Source organism: Stigmatopora nigra, chromosome 19 (genome assembly GCF_051989575.1).
Source record: "Stigmatopora nigra isolate UIUO_SnigA chromosome 19, RoL_Snig_1.1, whole genome shotgun sequence".
Classification (NCBI taxonomy): Eukaryota; Metazoa; Chordata; class Actinopteri; order Syngnathiformes; family Syngnathidae; genus Stigmatopora; species Stigmatopora nigra.
The window spans coordinates 4,983,030-4,997,968 of NC_135526.1; the positions used below are offsets into that span (position 1 = coordinate 4,983,030).

The window sequence follows — 14,939 nt, forward strand, 5'->3', positions numbered from 1 at the left end:
GGATGGAAGGATTGTTTGTTTGATTTGTCATTGGTTACTGAGCAGTAAGTGACCCGAATGCCGGAGGCTAAATAACAAACAAGAACCAACAGGATGGAAAAACATTATTCAATGTTTTGATTAATTGGAAGTCTCGCATGACTCATGACTGTCATTTTGTCTATGCGTAGTTTAAACTGTATTAATGTACATTAAACAATGAATTAAAGTTTATTATGATTTGAACTGGGAAGATTGGCATTGAGTGATCACCTTACTTTGCCATTGACGGTGATAGCCGTCCAATCGAATTTAACTGGGAGGATGGCAGCTCTGGCTGTTAAAATAGTGGATGTCAATGAGTTGAACGTCTGCTGTGTGTCGAAACGTGACTGGCACATATGCTACCATCTGTTACAACAGCAGTTGGAATTATTTTAGGCCACGAGATATGGGGTGTCACTTTTACTTGGTTTCATATCAGCACAAGTCCTTCCAAAATGCCAAATGTGGGCATGAAACCCTGTAACACAAAAACAATAAATCCATTCATTGGCACAAATTCACCCACAACCCAAAAGATAAGTAATATAAAACATTTTTATCTGAAAATGACAATAAATAATCACAACATAGCTTTATAGATCCAATAAACTCTCATGTAAGGATAAAGGTCAAACTCTGACCTTCATTTTGCCACATAAAGTGATAAATTAACTATAAATTACCTTTTCAAATGCTTAGATATGGGTGAGACCACGTGGCAAGCTTAGTTATGGACCCTTTTATGATATGACACAGCTCATATTCACGTATTTGGGTCACTACATAACTTTGAGCAACATGTCATGTGACACCCAACCCGTGATGTGCAACGTCAGAATTTCCTAACACAGAGCCGTGTGTCAGGATAAACGAGTTCAAACCTAGAGGAATGTGTTTGTGTAAGTCCACTGTACTTTGTCCTCCCTCATGCCTGGAAATAATTACCTACTGGGGCCCTTAAAAAGCATTCTGGAAAAGATGTATGTGCACCTTGCACTTGAACTACTTTATCACGTGAATAACTGCACTCAAAGAGGTGGACAACAATATCTTTGAGGTCATCCCATTTAAATTTGTAACTTGGAGGAGCATTTATGTCCACGCCCAGTTTCACAACGGACAAGTCTGTTCAGTTTTTCTAGAACTTCCTGAGGTTGGCTGATTATAATCACAATTTCTAACGTCACGCTTAAAAGGAACAATGATTTTCACTGCGACTATTTCCTGTTGTTACAGAATGGATCTTGTGAAGCATTCGGGCGGTTGCCATTGTGGAGCAGTTAGATTTGAAGTCTGGAGCTCCCCAAACCTCCATGTTTTTGATTGCAAGTATGGCTAATCATTGTGTTTTAAGATCACAATTCAGCACCTGACAATTTTCTTTGTTTTTTTTTACACTGTCATTTGAAGCTGTAGTGTTTGTACAAAAAAACAAAACCGACATTTCATTGTCCCCAAGTCCAACTTTACACTTGTACAGGTAATAAGTCTCCTAAAAATACAAGTTTTAAAGGATTATTTTTAGCTTGTCTCTTCTTTTCTAGGGTGACGATTATCTGACCACATATACATTCAACACTCACATTGCCAAACACACTTTTTGTAAGCAATGCGGCGTTCAGAGTTTCTACACACCACGTTCCAACCCCGATGGATATGGTATGTGGTGAGATCTGCTTACACACAGAATTCTCACATGACCTTGTGTTGTAAACATATTTTGCCTGTGGTGTCAACACCAAAAAAGAACCAGACTGTGAATGTATTTTAGTCCAACAGTAGTAAACACACTTGATATAACTGGGCGAAAAAAGTAGTTTTTGTTGAAATTTATCTCAAAAACCTTTTATCTATTCACAGGCATTGCACCACATTGTCTGGATCCAGGCACAGTGCAAAGTATCACAGTGGAGACATTTTTGGGAGACAAATGGGAAGAAAGCATGCAAGCACACAAGACCATCCGAGAAATGTCAAAAGACACCCGGGAGACAAAATAAATCAACTGTTGTCTTCAAATCAAATAGTTGGTTTGCAGTAGAAAAACAGACCTTTTTTTTGTAAACAATATTGACCAAACATAACACATTTGCTTATTAAGGCTTTATGTGGAGTGTACAATGTTAATGGCGTATATTGCATATTTTAAAGTATACTCACAAATGGCTAGAATTAAAATATTTTAGTCACCTTTTAATAAATTTTCTCCATTTTTGGCCCCGTAGAAATGATCTGGAACGTGTTGATGAACATATAGCGTGAAAAGGTGATGTACAGATAGCGAAACCATACCAGTTGAGTGCGATGACAAAGCATGGCGGCCTGAAAAGATGAATATTTAGATGCAAAAAAATGTTTTTGCTTGTAAATTTCTAAGTGGTATAGTAAATAAAGGCTTACTTTGCATTGCTGGTAGCCCTTTGGGCCTATCATGCAGCAGAGGGATGACGGAAGCAGGCAGCTGAAAGGAAGTTCCAGGAAGGAAACATATTTCCTGAGCAGTCCGACAGACACTAGGGAGAACAAGCGGCAGTCTGGGGAACAGGAAGAGACCGTTTTTAGGTTCATGTTACAGCTGGAGATGATTATTAGAAATGAAGAAGATTTGGAGCATTCTGGCATGTTGCAAAAATTGAAGCAAAAGCACCATTGCTTCAACACAGGCTTACATCACAGATAGGGAAAATGTTGAGTATTGCACACTTTATTTACATCTCTTTTGTAAAAAAAAAAAAATTATTTGGAGGGGAAAAAGACCATTTTGGACCACTTTAGGAATTTTGACGAAATATCAAAAAATTCTTTCCTGGCTTTAGGTTGACCGCACCCAAAAAAAAAAATGTAACAGCAAAATAAGTTGTATCCTGGCAGCAAACACGGGCTAGAAAAGCTTAAATCTCTGTGTGAAGATAACTTAGAGTACAGCCACGTGAGGAGGCTTAGCAATCACGTTGAGGCTAATTCCCCCAACAGGCCAGAGCAATGAATAACGTGCCACTCAGCCAACTAGTATCCAGAACTGTAAAAACCTGTTTGAGCATGACTGATGACGCATTTGCTCTATTTCTTTCTTTCTTAGTGATTCCATGTTTGACAAAGCCTCAGTGGTTAAGAATTAAATGTAATAGAGGATCAAAATCAACTCACTAATGTTCACATTGGCCTATAAAGATCTCAAAGGCCTAGTACTATTATATTAAATTGCTATATTTGCAATACTTTGGTGCTTTTACAATGGCTTTCTTGACATGATGACATATTCAATGATTCTTGGAAAATGGGTCACCAAAATCTGGAAGGAAATTGCAGAGGTGAAGCAACTTGAATGAGCTTGTGGATGAAAAGTGCAAAGTCCAAAAAAAAGATCTGACCACATCATCTGGTAACGTTTACAGACGTCTACAAGTGAAGGATATTCACAAGAGGGCGCTATATATTAACACACATTAAAAAAAAGATTTTACCTCAAAAGAATGGCATCAGGCCCAAACATTTGAAGTTAATAAAATTAAAAAGATGTGGTACAAGGTATTTTGACTTGCCTATGTTGTAGCAGGTGGAAAAATAAGGATAAAATACTATAATGTTACCATTTGGGAGTCGGTCAGTGGAAGCCAGGTGTCTATAGATGGAGAAAAAGAACAGTTGATTAAATGGAAAAAATCAAAAGCATGGGGCTTTTATTAGATAAATATTAGCACCTTAAATTTGTCTGGATTCAATATTAGAGATGCTATACTTTGATGATAAAACTTTTTGGACCAAAGGCTGCATTTTGAGGATGTTGCAATTTATGTTAGATGAGATCTGAAGTCAAATGGAAAACCATATAATCATAAGTGAAAGATTTGTGACCAAGACTGGCCTTTTGCTCCAGTTCAGTTCGAAGATAAAAATGTATGTTCCCGCCAGGAGAAAAGCTTGTTTTGGTTAGACTTCCAGACCAAAGTTGCCCTCCCACTTCACCACTTTGCTGTCAGGATTTATGGCTTTTCTCTAGGACTCTGTTAGTCGTATAATGCAAGTATCATTAAAAAAAAATTGAAAAGTATTTGTGAGGTAAAGTTCTTGACTAAAACGGTGGAAGATAAAATGTTATTTAATGATTGACGTAGATGCGATTCAACCTACCTAACGGCTTTATAGATAGCGATGTGATTGCTATGGCAACTGACCCCTCTACCATCAAAAGTCACCATCTGAAACAACAAATTCATTAGAAATAATAATATATGGTCATGAAATGGCTCTTTATACTGCACATTGACCAAAATAACCTCAATAAAGTGCAAAAAACTCTCTCATAGTATCTTTTTTTTTTCTCTCTATTTGTGCTGTCAGCCTTTATACAAAGTAAAAACTACACACATTACTTTCATGGAATAATCTATTGAATAACTGGTTACCAGATTTTCTTTTTGGCAAAAAATGGTTCTTTTTAATGATCCACAATAAAAAAAACATTAAAAAAACAAAGAGTTATTGCCCACCCAGGCTTAGCACAAGTTACCACACAGAAAACATAAAAGGAACTCTATGACCTGATTTGTAGTACATACCATGTTGAAAGAGTGGCCTCTCAAGTGCTTCGCTATTACAGGGGCCAGCAGGGAGACCCTCCATTCTGCTTTGGGGTCATCTGGAAAGTCCCTGTAAGGTAAAGAAAAGCACTTTTTCTGTCCGGATCAACAAAAAAATTAGAGGGAACATTGGTTGTGAGGCCTCATAGAAGTGACAAAGATGAATTGACAACAAGAGTGAGAAAATGTGAGAATGTTAAAAAGGTGGAGAGCCCAAAATGCTAGCCCCATCTATTGTGTTGACTTCATATTAATGGATATTGCTCCCTGGGATATGTGTACGTGCGTGGAGCAGGGGTGGCCGTGAGTTCACGTCAGCTCTCATTGCCTTTCCTTTTGTCGCAAACAATGAGTAGGGACCGTTAGGCAAGTAGTGGGAAGTGATGGATTAGGTCACAAATCTATTGGGTGCCTGTGAGGTGGTGTGCAGGGGTCGCCTGCACGACGGGGGAGGAGAGGTCATGCTTTAGTTTGGCTGCTCATCATTTGATCTTTTGATGGAACTGAGAGAACTGGCTAGGAAGGCCACCAGTTAAAATTGTAGGCTTGTCAGAAATTGGCCAACCTGCAGACGGCGGCCTGTTTTTCACTCGTAAATGCTTGTGGTTGAACATTTTATGTTTTTTTTCCTGGATTGGGCTTCACCCCCGCCACCCAGTTCTGCGAAAAGTGCCATTTGATTGTTTTCTAGTGAACATAGTGAACTCATTTCACTCTAGCATTTATTAAGTTGTTATCTTAGACACAAACACAAGACACCTGACCTCTCTCCAGGCAGACGGAGTGTTGGGGTCGCCATGGCAACACGGCAAAATGTCCTAAAATAACCTCAGCATCGAGCACTTGTTGCTATGCATGTGGATAGCTAATTGCTCGCAGTTGCTGAACTTTAGCCCAGTGAAAAGATTGTGTTAGTGTGTGTGTGTGTGTGTGTATGTGTGTATATTGGGGTTGTTTGTGTCTGTGTGTTACACAGGTCTTGTTTAGTCTGGTCATATTAACCATTGGCCTTTGGAAAATACAAGGCTCCAGTACACTCAGTTACAGTCTACTGAAATGCATTTACAAAAATAAAAAACAATAAATAATACAGATCAAAATGTATACTAAACAATGCTACTGTGCAATTAAGTCAAATTTCAGGATGAATCTACACAAGTTATTACAGGTGAACTTCATTTGACCCTTTTTCAACTGGTAAATGTTCCATTAAAATTTTCAAAATATGTGTCATCGTATTTAAACACAGGCCATCAAATGGAGGCCTAAAAGTCAGTTTGGAATAGCGAACCGAGGTCTGGTTGGGGCCTGATGAGAGACGACACTGTTAGATTTGTGCAGTGAGCAGTTCTAATCAATTGCTGGGAGCAGACCGAGGTCAGGCCACTGCGAGCGCGCGCTTGGGTGGAGGCAGCAGAGCGTGTTTTGATCCAGCTTGATCACAATGGCCACAAAATGCGCCGGGGCCCCAAATACTGTCAACACAGCTGTCCTATTCATCAGCAGAAATGGGAAAATCCCATTTTCAAACTGGATTTACATGTCATCTGACTTTTTTTGGTAGTCCCTACTTACTGGCTAAACTTCTGTTTATCTAGTGAACTATTGATTCAAACTAGGAGCAAGATGAGTGGCTCTAGAGAGCAAAGATTGGACGTCTATCATTGACAATGGCACTGAAAGAGTTAATAGCAAAGCTGTTAATTTTTGGTTGTTATTCTTGTTTTTTGTTTTTTTGCAAATACATAATTGAGTATCTAGTTACTACATAAAATATTCCGGGAAAATAGTTTGAGCAGTTATTATTAGGTTTTAGTATTATATAATGCCTGAATTGTATTTTTTTTTTAAATAGAAATAATACAATAGGAATAGTATATAATATAAAGAAGACTGATTTTATCTGCTTAATTTCATAGTGATGCTATCCAAATTAATTTGCACACCCTACAGTACATATTTTGGTCATATTAAGAAAAAAATCAAAATAATAGACCATTTAACATCACAAATGGATTATTGTATTATTTCCGGATCTGGAATGTGCATCCTGCTTACTTGTGGTCTAGTGTGGTAACTCTGGATGATGGTATCCCTAATTTAGCACAGCTGTTTAAAAGTTCTTTTCTACGTAGAGCACCTTGATTGTAGTAGTTACCTGAAAGAAAATTGACATACAACAAGTCAAGAGCAGATTTATTTACAGTTTCTTTTCCTAATGAAACCACATCTGTATTTCATGTAAACACACACAACAACATATAACTATAATAGTACTAAGCATCCTAAACAGAAGCACCTCGATCTTTTTTCAAAATAGAAATGAAAGTTTTGTCCATTTTTAAATGTATTTTCTTCTATGTCACTTATGTTCGCGGTGCTTTTATTGTCTCAAATTCATCATAAAGCAGACTTCAAAGAACAAGAAATAGGTCACCGTACCTTCTGATAAACAAAGCAAATGTACCAGGACATTGCATTCAACAAGTCGTATGATCGTTGGTCCAAAGAACATGCATTCATCATCCGGATGCGCAGTTACAACCAGACATTTTACATCAGCCTCATAATCTTGCAAACTGAGCAAAACATTAATTTGATGTTTTAACGATCGGCGGTGTCGACAATAAATGTATTTTAAACAACCGACATAAGCCAAAACAACGATGACAACTAACCACAGGTACATTATTTTTGACCGTCCCTATCAACAAACCGTAATTGAACAAGCATGGCATAATTAGTTCCACAATTAAACTGCGTGGGGATCGTCCAATTTCTTTGTAGAAATGCTCAAACATGAGTTTAATGATAACTGATGATATTTTATAATGTTTTCTCATTAAAGAAATACGTCGATTTTGGCTTGATAACTTTTATACATTTAAACATAGCAGGAATAATCTAAGCGATCATCAGAATAGGGGATAGTTTTAAATTTAAAATAAAAACAAGGTTTTGGGGGGTAAATGTTTTTTCCACAAGACTGTAGAAATAATTGCAAACAAAAACATTGTATTGTTTGGGGGAAGATTTAGCTAGCACACGGCTTTGTCCTTGCAGATACATAAATACAAGTGGTGATAAATTAAAACTCTTAACACACAATAAGATGATCACATTTTAAAAACATTTAATGGAATGCAATTAACAATTAAGTATGCTTTTTATATAATATGAACTGGCATTAAATTTGCATATCCTAACCAAACAAGTGTACAATACGTTAACCTGTAAGGACATAAAGCGACAAATGCGGCGTAGCCTAGTCGACTCAGTCGTCTACTGCCCGTTACGCGCAGATTTCTACTACACAATTGCACACTTTCCCTGCATCAGTCACTGTTCGATTCTTCGGCAAACTTTCCAAATATGAGGTGAGGGCATATCTTTTTAAAAAAAAATAAAATCGGCATTGCACAATGCGCAGGGTTATCCTATTCACTGCTATTGATACGATGAAAATCTGCTGTGCAAGATGGCGACGTGGTTGTGAATTCAAAGGTGAAATACGGGCAAGTTGGCTTGCTATCGACAACAACAACATATTTAACATCGTACTTTTGTATTCCAAGTGCTGCAGTCGCATGTGATTGTTGGATCTTTATGATTGTGGGTTTTGATCCATACGAAATTCTTGTAGTGTGTCAGATGGGCCATCCTCCCAATAGGCGACAACTAGTACTGCTGTAAAATAAATGAGTATTATCACTAAAGTAGAGGATCATAAACAAGATCCATTGGGGTTTTACTGTAAGTCATATTCAAAGCATTTCTCCTGTGGTTTGGATCGTGTGGACGTTAAAAGCGATCAAAAGCATTTACCCTATTCTCACTGCGAAGTGAGGGCTAAAGCATCTTACCAACCATTACATGAGATTAAGCTCCTTCAGAACTGATTAAAAAATGTGTCAGATCAATCATAATATTACCACTTTTTTCTCCTTTGTTTTACTTTAACAAAATGTCCTAGTCCATTTCTCTCTCCCTGTTTGTGCTGTCAGCCCCAAATACATAGTAATAACAAACAAACAAACAAAATAATTGACCTATTGAATAAGAGATTTCTTTATTTTTTTGCAAGAACTCGTCATTTATTTTCTTATTCATCTCCAATTAAAAAAAAATCAAATTGTATCAAAATCGGTGTATCGCCTCGCCCTATAATTAGTATGTAATCTGTGAAGGATAGGCCGATATTCGACATACATTATCCTGTAAAATAAATTCAATCTATCAACTGGATTTAATTCATTTAGCATGGTCTGTTCTTTCCACCCACATAAAGGCTGTTGTATACAGTGTGTACTAACATTTTTCCCCCTGTGCTATTTGTTGTGAAATGCACTTGAAGATAACATGCATAATTCCCAAGCAAAAATAGTTTAAAATTGTCCAAAAATAATATATAGCTTGAATCGGCTTTCAGACATTACATTTGTATTTGTATAAGTACATTCAATTCACTCATTGCATTGCTCTTGTCAATAAATCTTTGTTTAAACATCTAAAGGTGACCTTTTCTCTCTCTCACGAAAGGTGGTTTGTATCCTGCAACATGGTGTAGTGCAGCCTTTCGTGAAGTAGAAGCGGCCCACTTGCACTGAGTCAGAATGTCTAGCAGCTCTGGCTACCCCCCTAACCAGGGAAGCTTTAGCACGGAGCAGAGCCGATATCCATCCCATTCTGTCCAGTACACATTCAGCGGCACGCGACACCACCAGGTAAGACTACGGGTTCATCAAAAACACGCCGGTTGATAAATCTGATGGATAAATGTGTTAAATATTTAGTTGCCATCACCAACATATTGTCCCAAGGAAATCATACCTGTAATCTACCCGGCAACAAAAAATATTTTGACCCTAAATCTTAGTCGTAGAGTTTTTAATTCTGTGCAAACATCTGTAATTTTTTTTAATGGTTCAGTTTATTTAATTTTGTCATATACAGAATTTGGGTTCTATAAATTGCTTTTTTTATTTTAGCAGAAACTAAGAAGAAACATAAGATAAAGTAACAATTACAAAATGGAGAACAACTGTCAAGATAACCATCTGTTAACTGTTTTTAAGATAATTATAGCTTAAAAAACTGCAGCATAACAGGCTGTCAGAGATAGAGAAAGAAAGAAAAAAAACACAAGAAGGACATGAGTGTCACTTCCAAGTGTGACTTATAGTCCATAAAATGCAGTAGTTGTACTACCTATGTGATATTTTTATGTTTGTTTAAATAAGACTAGTATAGAACAGTGTGTCCCAGATACTTTGGTGGCCTGGTTTCCTAGTACATTTGTTTCACGGAAAGTTTCAGTGGTTCATTTCTGGGCATTTGTATTGTTTGCTTTACATCTGTAGCAAAACAAGAGTTTGGTAATATTTCCTGTTACTGCCTTTGTTTGTTCGGGTTTTTGTAGTTGAGGGCAGGGCATGCTGATAACGCTTCAATGTTGTTTTCAGTTAATTATTTAGGATAAAAAATGGCAAATAATTAACACTTCCGCCATGCTGCAAATCATCAGACTTTGATCCTTATGCCACCCATATATATTCAGAATTTTCAGAATACTCTGTTATTGTCATGGTTTCCCCCCCATCTACTTCCGATGTATTTTAATCACTTGAATCTTTTTTTGTTGTAGGAGATGTGGTTTATGAAATTTAGGCCAGGCTGTACTGTTTAATTTCCTCTTATAATTGTTGTCTCCACAAAATGATGGGACGTGCCTGAATTTGGCTCCTCTCTCTCTGACCACATCGGCCACATCTGTGCAGCTTGATCATAACTGTCTCCTGTTGTTCTTCAGATCTTGAAAAATTGTTGCAACAGCCCTTAAATGCAGCGTCTTCCTCATTGGACACCATTCAAAAGTTTTGTCTGGACTCATTCCTTCACTGCCATTGAAATCCATTTCTACTAGGATTTAAATGATCATGTTTTGGGTTCTTTTTTTGCATTAGACTCTGCTGGAATGCATATTATCATTGATTGGCAAATGCATAAGAATTTTGTCAAAGTATTGCGTATTTTTCACTTTAAAATTGGTGAAATTACAAAAAAAAAAAAAAAGAAAAAGGTACCCATTTACATGTATTTTGACTTTTAAATTCCGAGTTTGGCTCCCAAGGAATACCATTAAAAATATGAATTGTTTGTGGCTCTCTTCATCAAAAAGGTTCCCGTTACGTTAAAATGTCGTCCCGTGTTGATTTCAGGATTTCACTGTGCCGGATTATCGGTCTCACATCCAGGATCCACAGGGTCGAAGACGACCATCTTTACTTTCTGAATTCCATCCCGGGACTGAAAGGTAGCTTCCGCCAAAAGATTCCCTGTTAAATCAGTAAAGCATTCATGCACTTGCTTTTAAAAAAAAAAAATGTTTTGTTTAACAGGCCTCCAGAGAGGCGGCATGGTTACGAACACCAGTTCCACTCCATCACTACTCAGGCTGAACATGAAGCACTGGAGACCAAGCGCCCACGCGTGGAGTCTATGGCTGAGGCCCACATCACCCGCACTTCTTCTGCTGGGGGTGTTCCCCTGGCCATGCACCATACCCTGCAGGATAGCCTCAGAGCTGCTGTGGAAGTTAAAAAGGTTGCTTCTCCTTTTAGACACCAAATGTAATGAAATGTAGATTTTTCTCAATGGGTATTTTTTCTTGGTTTTCGGTTATTGATTGCTCAATGGGTATTTTTTGGTTATTGATTCAATGCTTTTAGAGCTACACAAAGTTATGTATTGGTCCTATTTTTTTATGTATGGTCACAATCTGTTGCTAGTCCTTATCAGTTTAGTCAAATGCTCTTGTTTGTCTGTCAGTTATAACCCTGCAGTAGTGTGCTATAGCTTTATGGATTTTTTTTAAATTGTAATTTTTCTTCAGGAGTCGCCGTTTACTGTAAAAGTGGAATGTTCTTCCCCGGGAGGAGGACCAACGTTGCACCTTGGCGAAGACCACGACACGTCGCCTTCCAAGCTATCCAAGGAAGAGTTGATTCAGAGTATGGACCGTGTGGATAGAGAGATTGCTAAAGTGGAGCAGCAGATTTTCAAACTGAAGAAAAAGCAAGTTAGTTGTCCATTTTTGTCTTTATTGGATTTTAAACTGCAACCCATAACAACAGTTTTATCATTTGGGGGGAACCAATGTGTATTCATTCCTCAATAAGAATGTAAGCAGAAAATGGTTTAGTTTCTTAATTTTTTTGAATGTTTTTCAGTCTCCCTGTTAGTATTTATTCAGTTTGTCTCTGTTTAGTCGGGTTATTTGTTTTGGAATTCTTCCTCATCAGATGGGAATGTATGATTAGTAGCTGGACTGCAGACGAATACATTTTAGGAGTGCATTTCCTCAATTTTTTCAGGGATTTATTTAGTCAATGCATTTCAGGAACTCCTAATCTTAACCTGCTGGTGTACATAACCTTTAGTATGTTGACCAACCAAACATTCCTAGTTCAACTTGTCTGGAGTTGGAAAGTCAGCAACATGACCTCAGTGAACCTTTGTTTGAGTTTTTTTTTTTTGTATCTCATACTTGAATCCCCCTTGTGAGAGTAATCGGATTTCACCCTCATGTTTTCCTTTTATCTGAGGTTAAAATCATATCACAACAGGACAGATGGAAAATTATCGACAATTGCGTCCTGAATGGATTACGGGAACTCACTCACTCACTTGTGTGGGTTTTAACTTGTGTGTACTTTTCTTAACATGATTTTTTTTACAACAACAAAAAAAATGTTGTTTCCTAGCAACAACTGGAGGAGGAAGCTGCAAAACCAGTTGAGCCAGAAAAGCCAGTGACCCCTCCCCCAGTGGAACACAAGCACCGCAGCATCGTCCAAATCATTTATGATGAGAATAGGGTGAGTTGTCCGTTTTGATTAGTGAGACGTATTCGCAACAAGCATTAATGCACCATTTTAGCAATCAATATCTTGATGCTATAGACCAAAAAAATTTAAAAAAACGACTTTTTGTAAGCTTTGAGGTCATTTTTGTTATTCATTGTTTTTTTTAATTGTTTTTTTTTAATATATATTTTTTAAATGAAGTGCACTGGTTATTTTTGACTTACAACTGACAGACAAATCAATGTATTTTTATCAACCAAAACCTTGATTGAGTGATAGAATCTTCTATCTTTATGCTGAAATCAAATATAAAATGTCATTAAGAGGCTAACTCTAATTAGAGTGCATCTTTTTTTGTCAAAGTAAACATTCAAAAAATGTCAGAAGCTAGAATGCAACATATATAATCTGCTTCTAATTATATATTTTCTCATCTGCAGTAAAAAAATAATGATTCTTTCAAAACCTGTGTTCACTGTATTTAATTATCTTTCCTTATATAATGTTGTTTTACCCTCTCAATCCTCTAGAAAAAGGCTGAAGAGGCCCATAAAATACTGGAAGGACTTGGCCCCAAGGTTGAACTGGTATGGGATAGAATGATATATACTACTTTTTTCAATTTTTTTGCTCAGTATGACTTGAAAAATTAAAATGACTGCACAGGAGTCTTTAATAATAACATTCTCCCCTGTTTCCAGCCTCTGTACAATCAACCATCAGACACAAAAGTGTACCATGACAACATTAAAACGTGAGTATTGACCGTCATACACCACAAGCCTTTGAATTCTTAAGAATATTCTCTATGCACGTAAACAAATAACGAACGTGTTGACCTCATTATGATAAAACTCGTGTGACCATTTGGCGCAATCAGATTTGTCTAGTCACCTGATTGAATAGAGAAAAGTCAACTAAATGATATAATTCAATTAGCCACTAACGATGTAGAAAAACAATATATACAAATTAACATTGCATTTCTACACTATTAAACCAAAAAAATCGTGTTGTTTTCTCCATAGCAACCAAGTCATGAGGAAGAAGCTGATACTGTTTTTTAAGAGAAGGAATCATGCTCGGAAACAAAGGGTAAGTGTTTCTCTCTTATTTATGATTTTAGCTCCGTGACTGGTAAAAAAAAAAAAAAAAAAAAAAAAGAAGTTTTTTTCAATACAAATCCATTTTGCATTTTCATTTGTTTTGCTGGAACTTTGTTTAAACTATAAGGAACGATTCAGTCATCTTTAATGGCAAACTTCACTCGACAGTACTGAAATTGTTTACATGCAATGTGTTTTCTTGTGGTCCGTAAATTGTAATTATGGCAATTATAACAGAATCCCATAACATGGAACATATTTCCGCTGTTGTTTCTAATATTTAAGAAAATAACACTTCTTTCTAGTTGTTTGACAGTGCTTTGGACTCGAACCAATTGTGGCAATTTGGAGGCTTCCTGCCGTGGGGAAAAATATTTGTTTTTGTCTGTAGTAGTTCAAATGTGGAAATGAGGGTGCATTGTCCTCCCACTCCCAATTTCATGCCATATTTCTAAATATAACTGCGCACAGCCCTTGATATTGTATGTCCATTTGTATCGCATGTCAAAGGGAAATCCTATTGTGAATTCAGTATATTATTTTGTCTGGGTAATGTCCAGAGATGCAAAATCCCTTTTGTGAATTCAGTATATTATTTTGTCTGGGTAATGTCCAGAGATGCATTATATGCAAGGGTATGATAATTTCTGCTGGCAGTGATTAGCCATAGTATATGGTTTCTGACATTGGTGCAGTATTTTATTGGTTTCTATGCTCTGCATCAGGAACAGAAGATCTGCCAACGCTATGACCAGCTGATGGAAGCTTGGGAGAAAAAGGTGGAGCGTATGGAGAACAACCCCAGGCGCAAAGCCAAGGAGAGCAGAACGCGGGAGTATTATGAAAGGCAATTCCCTGAGATCCGGAAGCAGAGGGAGCAGCAAGAGCGCTTCCAGAGGTAATAACCCATATATTCACTCTACATTTCCGTACAGTATTCATTTTTTTTTTTTTTTTTTTTTTTTTTTACCAAAGGGAACTATCTATACTTATTTGCCTCCAGACTTTCTATTTCTAGATGTTTTCATACTGAATAAAGAACATAATTGGCTTTGGGAGTACAAAATACTTTACCATACGCCATTCATTTTTTATTTGCTTAATGGGTGCCACGTCCCTCTCATTTTTGAATAAAACAAACGCTCATCTTGTAGTTCAATGAAAGTCACAAGAAAAAATGAAAAGAAATGACAAACTGGGCAATATGGCTCAACAGCAAAATATCCTGATTTGTTACAACATTAATTTGATTTATGTTTTTGTTTTTTTTCTGTCAACATTTTTGTTGGAGCAAAAGACAATGAAAGCGCAAAAACAAGTTAAATGTTGAACAAAAGTTATGTATTTAGAGTCCAAAAAAACGT

General features: G+C 37.0%; 3 protein-coding genes across 8 annotated transcripts in view; 2 read left to right on the forward strand and 1 right to left on the reverse strand.

The window, feature by feature from the left end:
• On the reverse strand, positions 1 to 7,327 carry pigl (phosphatidylinositol glycan anchor biosynthesis, class L). 2 transcript variants are annotated; one of them, XM_077741064.1, is made up of 8 exons: positions 7,047 to 7,327; positions 6,663 to 6,762; positions 4,584 to 4,674; positions 4,156 to 4,223; positions 3,615 to 3,646; positions 2,425 to 2,558; positions 2,215 to 2,346; positions 1 to 502 (listed from the first exon to the last, which is right to left on the reverse strand). In XM_077741064.1, exons 1-7 carry the CDS (start codon positions 7,291 to 7,293, stop codon positions 2,218 to 2,220), a joined length of 801 nt encoding a protein of 266 aa, XP_077597190.1. In that variant the 5' UTR covers positions 7,294 to 7,327; the 3' UTR covers positions 1 to 502; positions 2,215 to 2,217. The 2 variants fall into 2 exon arrangements, with proteins under 2 accessions (XP_077597190.1, XP_077597189.1); XM_077741063.1 differs by lacking the exon at positions 1 to 502 and having other exon boundaries at positions 904 to 2,346.
• On the forward strand, positions 892 to 2,619 carry cenpv (centromere protein V). Of its 2 annotated transcripts, XM_077741068.1 has the most exons (5): positions 895 to 1,177; positions 1,261 to 1,353; positions 1,435 to 1,504; positions 1,569 to 1,683; positions 1,885 to 2,619. In XM_077741068.1, the coding sequence occupies exons 2-5, from the start codon at positions 1,262 to 1,264 to the stop codon at positions 2,022 to 2,024; spliced, it is 417 nt and encodes a 138-aa protein (XP_077597194.1). In that variant the 5' UTR covers positions 895 to 1,177; position 1,261; the 3' UTR covers positions 2,025 to 2,619. The 2 variants fall into 2 exon arrangements, with proteins under 2 accessions (XP_077597193.1, XP_077597194.1); XM_077741067.1 differs by having other exon boundaries at positions 892 to 1,353.
• ncor1 (nuclear receptor corepressor 1) overlaps positions 7,119 to 14,939 on the forward strand; it is a 25,171-nt gene continuing 17,350 nt past the window's right edge. For 3 of the 4 annotated variants that reach the window (XM_077741045.1, XM_077741049.1, XM_077741047.1), the window contains exons 1-10: positions 7,831 to 7,981; positions 9,144 to 9,328; positions 10,823 to 10,917; positions 11,003 to 11,207; positions 11,497 to 11,682; positions 12,368 to 12,481; positions 13,000 to 13,056; positions 13,171 to 13,223; positions 13,498 to 13,564; positions 14,301 to 14,473. In XM_077741045.1, coding sequence (XP_077597171.1) covers positions 9,218 to 9,328; positions 10,823 to 10,917; positions 11,003 to 11,207; positions 11,497 to 11,682; positions 12,368 to 12,481; positions 13,000 to 13,056; positions 13,171 to 13,223; positions 13,498 to 13,564; positions 14,301 to 14,473 — 1,061 coding nt within the window. In that variant the 5' untranslated portion in view covers positions 7,831 to 7,981; positions 9,144 to 9,217. Of the gene's footprint in view, positions 7,288 to 7,830; positions 7,982 to 9,143; positions 9,329 to 10,822; positions 10,918 to 11,002; positions 11,208 to 11,496; positions 11,683 to 12,367; positions 12,482 to 12,999; positions 13,057 to 13,170; positions 13,224 to 13,497; positions 13,565 to 14,300; positions 14,474 to 14,939 lie in introns of those variants that run through there. The other variant, XM_077741046.1, reaches the window with a different exon arrangement.

What these genes read in the sequence shown, in the direction of transcription:
- pigl (XM_077741064.1), bottom strand. Translation starts at nt 7,293, where the DNA reads ATGTACCTGTGGTTAGTTGTCATCGTTGTTTTGGCTTATGTCGGTTGT. An exon ending in TTTGCTTTGTTTATCAGAAG is followed by an intron (nt 6,763 to 7,046) that starts GTACGGTGACCT and finishes ATTTTCTTTCAG; the next exon opens with GTAACTACTACAATCAAGGT. An exon ending in GAGGCCACTCTTTCAACATG is followed by an intron (nt 4,224 to 4,583) that starts GTATGTACTACA and finishes TTGTTGTTTCAG; the next exon opens with ATGGTGACTTTTGATGGTAG.
- cenpv (XM_077741067.1), top strand. Translation starts at nt 1,226, where the DNA reads ATGATTTTCACTGCGACTATTTCCTGTTGTTACAGAATGGATCTTGTG. An exon ending in CTCCATGTTTTTGATTGCAA is followed by an intron (nt 1,354 to 1,434) that starts GTATGGCTAATC and finishes TGTCATTTGAAG; the next exon opens with CTGTAGTGTTTGTACAAAAA. An exon ending in TTCCAACCCCGATGGATATG is followed by an intron (nt 1,684 to 1,884) that starts GTATGTGGTGAG and finishes ATCTATTCACAG; the next exon opens with GCATTGCACCACATTGTCTG.